At 53.8% G+C, this 7,980-nt stretch overlaps 1 protein-coding gene across 2 annotated transcripts in view; it reads right to left on the reverse strand.

The window, feature by feature from the left end:
- The window catches only part of CCNJL (cyclin J like), a 50,439-nt gene extending 42,698 nt beyond the window's left edge, over positions 1-7,741 (reverse strand). The window contains exons 1-2 of one of the 2 annotated variants that reach the window (XM_074361028.1): positions 7,595-7,741; positions 6,708-6,822 (exon numbers count right to left, since the gene is read on the reverse strand). In XM_074361028.1, coding sequence (XP_074217129.1) covers positions 6,708-6,773 — 66 coding nt within the window. In that variant the 5' untranslated portion in view covers positions 6,774-6,822; positions 7,595-7,741. Of the gene's footprint in view, positions 1-6,707; positions 6,823-7,216; positions 7,490-7,594 lie in introns of those variants that run through there. The other variant, XM_074361027.1, reaches the window with a different exon arrangement.
- Positions 7,742-7,980: the final 239 nt, after the last annotated feature.

Here is a 7,980-nt window from a genome sequence, read left to right on the forward strand (position 1 = left end):
GCGGGCGGCGGGAATTTTACTTTCTTCTGTTTGCTTGTAATCATTTTTGCAGTTTCCTAAACAAACACCCCACTCGGTGTGTTTAATAACTTGAAAAAGAAATGAAAAGAGAAGGCAGCAGCCCCACAGCGTCACCTCGTTCTGCCAGGTTCTCTCCCCCTTACCCAAGGGGCTGTGTGCTTTAGGGAGACAAAGAACAGACCAAGGGCACGGGCACAGGGCCAACCCAGAGCCTTAACTGTCCTCCGTCACCTAGGGATCACAGCCAACCAGGACGCCGCCGAGACCCTTCCCCACAGCACAAGCCAGAGGCCCGGATGTCGGCGAAGGACCCCCACACCCACTCTCTCCCAGAACATCTGGGAGGCAGGCGGGCAGGGGTCACGCTCCTGGTTTACAGATGAAAGCAAGGTTCCAAGATAACCTGCTTCTTCCACAGGTAAGGCGCACTGAGACCAAGTCCCAGCTGAGTGTTGTGGGCAGGGCTTCTGTACTGAAAGCCACTTAGGACTTGAGGGAAAACACCAACTTCTGATTCAGCTCTGTCCCCAGCTTCCCGCAGAAGACAGGTGAGGCACTGGAGTCAGGGAGTCTCCAGGCTAGATGCCACTGAACGGTATCTCCTCCAGTCTCCTGGCCTCACTTCTCAGCCCATCTCGCATTCTCTGTCTGCATACACCTCGGGGGCAGCCCGGACCAGCTCCGCAGGGTGCACACAGGAAACTCCTGCTTATGCTAGAAGTCTCACCCTTACCTCCATGAAGGGGCGCTGAGGCCTGTCTGCTCAGGGTCTCACCTGAAGACCACCACTGGAGGCAGCCCTGTCAGGAGGTAAGGGCTTGTCAAAACCTGCTCTTGGGTTTGAAAGGCCTGAGTGACACGTTCCTGGAACTAAGCTGGGCAGATACGTCCTCATGTCTGGAACAATTTCCCATGGGCAGATCTGGATGTGCCTCATGATTTGGAAAGAACTACCCGCCCCAAGGGGGTGCAGAAACCCCAAAGGAGGGGAAGAGAATAGAAAAGCCAATTAGGGGGTGACCTAGCCAAATGGCTGAGAGTGGACCTGGGTCACCACCTTCCGTAAGGAGACAACTGTGCAGCCTGGCAGTGGCGAAATTCAAGGAATTTAAGGGGAGGAGAGAGAAGAGAAAATACATAATGTTGGAAAAGAGAACGAAAAGGATGTGCTGATTTTAGGGGATCACTAGAAAATGGTGCAGTTTTACCCTGGGGTGCTGGTTTGAGGTTCTACCACACCCATGGTCAGAGCTCAGGCAAGCGAGGGAGGCCTCTCTCCCTCCCCCTGGCCACCTGGAGAAGTCGACCACCTGCACCCCTGGGGCTGGCAACAGCAGAGGCCAGATCACTTCAAGGTGAGAAGCACACACAGCGAGGCACCAGGACCCACCAGGACCAAATAAGGGGGGACCTGGCTGGGCAACGCCCCGGAGGAGGCCAGAGCCCCAGGCGGCCAGCTTCTCAGGGTGGTTTAGGGAGAACCCAGCTCTTGGAGGACCGTCCTACCACAAACTGAAATACACAACCTTCTGTGTCATGGAGGTTCTGAGCCTCGACTGTTTCCTACGTCCACTCTTTGCTAAAATGGATGTGCTTTTTCCAAAGGAATTTATGTTCAAGCTCTGATACAATCAGGGATTGGATCTCAAAACAGTTACCCCCTCTGAGTCCTGTAGTTTCTCATCTGTACAACGGGGTCAATCCCAGCACCGGGGCAGGTCGGAGGAATGCGATAATACACAGGGGCGTGCTTGGCACACTGCCTGAAACACAGTACGTGCTCAATAAACAGTAGCACTAACGTCATCGTCACTGAAGGTCATTTCTGCTTGCTGGTGTTTTAGAAGGTCTTTGTATAAATTCAGTCACAAATCAGTAAACATGTCCTTTATCCATCCACACGGCTAAATATCTTTAAGTGTATGAGGAAGCGAGCTTCAGGAAGTCGAAAAACACATTCAGTGGCTGGTTACTCTGCAGACCTCAAATGGAGCAGCAGAGAAGACCCTGAAAGTATCATGTGATTCTGATCCTGGGAGAAGGGAGACACCCGATGGAGGAGGAGGGGCCTCTGGCACACGGGGTCCCCGGCGCCCAGGAGGCAAAGCTACCAGGCCACGCCAAGCAGGACTTGCCAACATGGCATTGGAAGGGTGTGGTACTTTTCCCCCAAGCATCCCCCAAATTCCTATATTCAGAAAGTCTCCCACACGTCCAAGAAGCCTTAAATCACAGCGATGAGGGTCCTGAAACATTTTCTTTGCTTACTACCATGAGCACTTTCTCCTAATTGGAGTGAAGATTATGCGTAAAATGGACATAAATCAGGAGGCCAGAGCAATTTCTATCCATCGTGCTGCTCATTAGAAGGTAAAATTCAGGAACGAAAATAAAACCTCCTGGCAGAATTCTGAGAGCGATGATCTAGATTCCCATTACCTGGGCTCAATCTGCAGCTCTTCTCCTAAGATCCCTAGGCTGGACTTTGGTCCAGGCCAGTCAATCTGCCCTCGAGGGGGAGGGGAATTCCTTTTCTAGCCCCTCCCCTACTCCTCCCCCAACATGATCCCAGGAGAGAGCCAGGCTGTCTATAAGTCTGTAGGAGGCTGGGAGGCAGCCTCCATCTGGTCCTGTGCCTGGCACCACAGCCAGCACTGCAGCCGCTCACACAGAACGCCCCAGCCAGGCCGGGGGATACCTCCTGGGACACGCCAGAGACCCGACAGAGGATCCCTGGGAAGCATTCCTGCACAACCATTCAACGTGCCCCGGAAAGTCCATCTGAGCCTGGTCCTCCCCTTCTGCGCTGCCCCAATGGCTGTGCCTGCAGCAGGTGAGGCAGTGGATGCCCTGTGTCCTTCCTCCACGCCACACACCGGGCTGGGAATGCCAAGATGTCACACACACCTCATAGTCTAATGAGGAGGCCCAGTTACTAAACAGGTGACAAGGATCACGAGAGAAGCCTGAGGTTGCGGCCGGGACACATGGGGGAGGGGAGAGAGACTTGAAGGACAAGGAAGCTGGCCCTCAAACTGAGAGCCATCCTGTGTCCCATTTCCATCATGTGCACCAGAACTTGCTGATTTTCAACCTGGATGCATCTTTTGGGGGAAAAAAAAAGTGGCTGATATTCTAATCTAAACACTCCCAGGGGCACACACCTGGTTACTAGAAAAACATCACCAACAGCCTCACTGCTGCCACCAGCCTGCTAGTGGTGAAGTGCTCCTCCCCTCATGTTCAGTGAAGAAGTTCAAGGGCACAGGTGTGACCAGGGTAAGAATGCTGATTCCCCTGTAATGGCTGGCACCCCCAGTCCCAGCCGAAAGGAGCCGAATGAGGCGGCTCTAGGTCTGCTCCAGCAGTAGCAGTAGGGCCAGGCAGGAAAGGCAAAGGAGTAATTTAAGGCTGAGCACAGGATAAAGGGGGCCTGGAGAGGGAACGATCTCTCCAGAGAGATTAGGCGGGAGGAGGGTTCCACTCTCCCCTACACCAGTCAGCAAGCCCTACCCAGGCTGGTCAGAAGATCTTGCCGATGGGGTCTGGCTCTGGTGTCCCGGCCCTCAGCAGGTATGTGACTTCTGGCACACTGCTGCCTTTCCCAGCCTCAACCCCATCACCGTCCAAGGGTCCAATGGGAAAACGCTGCCTTTCTTAGGAGGATTTATCTGCTACACTTGTGAATCCCTCCAAGAGTGGGGATTCACAAACCCCAAGACTTACCCTGGCCATGTACTACACAAAAGGGGCTGTCAGCCTCACACCGAGTGGTCGTAAGTGGAAATGGCACAGTGTCTGTCATGTAACTGCCACCTGCCTCTCACTGAACCCTAACGTGTCTAGAAAACATTTCCCCCAGTTTACGGAAGAGGACATCAAAGAAGACTCACTCTTCTTATCATTCGAACACAGGAGGCTCTGTTCTGAACACGGCTGCCCAGCACTGAACAAGACAAACAAGAGGCCTGTTCTTGTGGAGCATACATTCTGGTGTGGGGGAAAAGATAATAAGCAAACAGAAATTAACCCCAGATACAAGGTAATTGCTGTAAAGAGAACAAACCAGGATGATTTGATACAGTAACACAGAGGAAAAGTAGACTCCAAATAGAGGGAACAGCCAGTGCAAAGGCCCTGGGGCATGAATGAACTAGACTTACTTAAGGAAGAGGAAGGAGGTCAGAGTGGGATAGGGCAGGAGACAAGGCTGGAGAGCAGGCCAGGGCCAGACTGTGTCAGGTGTTTCAGAGGTGTTAAGGACTGGATATTATAAGTGCAACGGGATGACAATGGAGGTCTTTAGGCAGGGAAGTGACACAATCTAATTTCTGGCTGCCGTAGGAAGAACAGACAATGGAGGTCAGGTTTAAAGAGTTTTAGAGAGGTCAAATAAGCAGCTCTGAGTTTCTCCGCCATTATTAGCGTGCATTCAACACCAAGGTTTGTTTCCACGGTGTCACATTTCACATACTGTAGTATAGTGCTATACCGGAACCTCACGTCTGACAAAGTGGGGTTCCCACTGTCTCAAGTCATCCCAGCCTCACTGCCTGCGCCAGCCAAGTTAGGGTAACTGCTCCTGGCTCTACAATGGCAATTCAGCAACACAGACAGAAACACAATTTGCACTCACCTGGCAACAAACAACAAACACAACAGTATAAGGATTTACCCTAATAAGACCAGCTTCAAGTCACGGCTGACCCGGAGCAGCAAGCCCTGGGTGAGTTTTCCATCTCTAACCTATAGAACCTGGACAAAGCCGTCCTCCCTCAAGGTGGGCAGCCCAGTAGTGCGCTAACACGGCACTGTGGCGTGGGGGAGGCACAATTAATGGGGAACTGCCTGCCCTGCTCCTGTGAGTGGCTAGAGGAGACATTACAACATTCTCACTTATAAACAAAAGATTGCGAACTCAGGTATCTGAGCTGGTTGAGTTCATACTGCTCTCAGAAATCCTTCCTGCTAGAAAGGGGCCAATTAGGTCAAAGCCATTCCTCCGTAGCCATAAGCAGAACTGACAACCGCTCGAGCCTACGATGAAAAGGAAGCCCCGTTTCCACGGCAGGCCTCACTAATTCACTTAGTAAGGACCGAACCCTTACTGCCTGGCCTAGCATCCCACGGGCCCTGCTTTTTAACTGAACCACCAAGACCTGGATTTCTTCTCCAGATGCCTAGAATGTAGTGCACCTTGGGCCACTCTGTTCTGACGAGAGGACCAAGGGGAGCAGAGGAAAGCCACAACCCGGACAAGCAATGTACGAGAGAGAGACGAGTAGGTACAAGGAGAAGGAAATAATAATTAATTTGGCTGGAAGACAGCTACCCTCTAATGAGGAAAAAGCCCTGAATAGCTGGTGACTTTTTAAGCAGAACTCCATAGACACTGGGTGCAAATGTACTGCATGTGAGGCCCGTGTGCACAGGGACCCAGGTAATCCACTAAGAAGACCTCTCCCTCCCTGGGCTGAAGAGTGTCCCCCCAAATCCCTGTCTACCCAGAACCTCAGAATGTGGCCTTATTTGGAAATAGGGTCTTTTCAGATGTAATTAGTTAAATTAAGATGAGGTCATACTGGATTAAAGTAGCCCCTATGTCAATGACTGGCGTCCTTGTAAGGAGAAAATAAAGAGACACAGACAGACATACAGATAGAACACCATGTGACAACAGAGTCTGAGATGGCAGGTATGCATCCACCAGCCAAAGAACACCAAGGAGTAGAACGGCCCTGCCAACACCTTGATTCCAGACATCTAGTCTCCAGAAATGGGAGGGAGCACATTTTTATTGCTTAAGTCCCCAGGTTTGTGATATCTTGTCCCAGGAGCCCTAGGAAATCCATATACACCTCTGGTTCACACCTGTTCCTCAAATCACCCTTCCCAGCCTCAGCCCAGGGGCAAGAGGCAAGACGCAGAGGCCATGCTTCCAGCGAACCTGGACTCTTCCATTTTCCCAGAACCCATTAGCATTTCTCCCTTTGAGGGGAGGGAAATGCACGTTCACATTTCAGCAGCCCCCACCTTTTCCCACGGGAGGCAAACTGGCAGGGTAGTGTTTGTTATCTCCTTACGACCTCCTAGTTTTGAGGCCTCACCTTTAGATTGTTGTTTCCTAAATTTTACTCAGTTTTATCCTAGAGATATTGGGGGAGGGTGTGTGTGTGTGTGCATAACTATGTATGCCTTATACTATCATTTACCTAATTATTCTTCATATCAAGTCTCTACTTCTTAAATAAATTTATTTTAAAAGTAACTGCTACATTGCTACAATAAACGGAAAATCAGTATCATTCACCCTATGCAGAACTTGCTAGATATATGCTTTTACCCCGCATATTAAAATTAATACACAGTAATTATTTTTAAAAGTCTATTCATGTACCATTTAAAATAACCTCGGGTGACAGTACTATGAGAAACACCACCTTAAGGAGTACAGTTTAGTTGTCGGAGAACTCTGGGCTCCTAAGCAGAAAATGCAATGTAAGCTCTTCAATCTCGTCTCTCACCCCCGCGCACGGACTGTCCCGGGAGGAAGCTAAGAGCAGGAGGAAAGAAAGGCATCAGGAGATTCTAGCTCCCACGCGGGGCGACTGTAGGATACGGAGTCGAGAGCGAAAGGGACTTTAAACACCCCGTCCTGCTAGTGACAAGGGCGGGGAGGGACTGACCTTCTCGCGCAGGGTGCAGTGGACGTCCGAGGCGACGCGTCCTTCCCACCACGGCTCATCCATCATCGCGTCCGCAGCGCCGCGACCCGAGGCTACCGGGCTCTCAGGGCGCACCCTGCGTGGACAAGGGCAACCTCAGCGGCCGCAGCGCGCCCCTCGGCTCTGAGCACCCCGCCATCCCCATCCTCGCTTGTCCCCGGCCGGGTGTTCGGCGGGGCGCCCCCTCTTGCCCCGCTCGGCGGAGCTGCCGGTCGCCTCCCGTCCCGGGAAGGTTGCGGTGCCCCCTCCCCACTGCTCGCCGGACTTGGGACGACCCGGAGCTGTGCACCAACTTGCAGGGTTTTTATCTTCCCTTTTGCAAAAGTTGCAGAGAAAGTTGCCGACTCCGCTAGCTCGCCTCAGGCGGAGGCTCCGGCAGTGGCCACCGGCTCTCCGTCCCCAACTCCTCCCCCGCCGCCCAGCCTTTGTCCTGCTCCCACATCCTGCCCTCGAGCCGGGGCGAAACTCACGCATCCCTCTCCGGGCGTGGGGGGCTGCGGGCGCCGGGCCCCTCCCAGGGCCGAGCCGGCGGTTCCCCCGGGTGCCTGCACGCGGCTGGGCCCTCGCGCGGGGCGCTCCACGCTCTCGGCGGCCGCCTCCGCAGCCGGGCTTGCCCCGGCCGCCGCGCCCCTGCGCGCGTTCGGGTCCCGCCGCGGCCAGCAACCTCCGGGCCGCCGGGGGCCTCCCTTCCTCGCTGGGGGAATTGGGGGCCGGGCCTCGCGCATGCGCTACCGGCCTCCGCACCCCGCGGGGCGGGGGGCTGGGAACTGGAGGCTTGCTTTCGCCGGCGGTGGCTGCGTTTCCTGTCCGCCCTCCTCCCCCGGCCTCGGTGGAAAGCTTCCTCTCACCTTGGCGGAGACTCCCGGTGGCGTCCTGGGCACCCCGCGGGCTGACGCGGGGGGCGCGGGGGGCGCGGCGCCACCTGCGCGCGCCACTCGTGTAAGCCGCGGGCGGGATGCCCCTGGAAAGTTCTCTCCCCTGCGTGCGCTGCTCTAGCCAGCCTTACGTCGGTTCCACCTGCTTTTTTCTTTTTTTCCCTTTTAACCGGTCCTGCAATGGGGAGGTGGATTTCCAAACGGACAGTTCCCACGAAAACTCCAGAAAATCCGCTCTTGATTATCCATGAGTCCCTGATTCTAAAGGTTTAGTAAACCAACTGATGTTTTTTGTACCCCTGTGAAATATAGATCAACGCCTTAAACTAGGAGGAAACCAGTCTTTTTGGAGAACCAGG

The sequence above is a fragment of the Camelus bactrianus genome, chromosome 3, assembly GCF_048773025.1.
Source record: "Camelus bactrianus isolate YW-2024 breed Bactrian camel chromosome 3, ASM4877302v1, whole genome shotgun sequence".
NCBI classification, from domain to species: Eukaryota; Metazoa; Chordata; class Mammalia; order Artiodactyla; family Camelidae; genus Camelus; species Camelus bactrianus.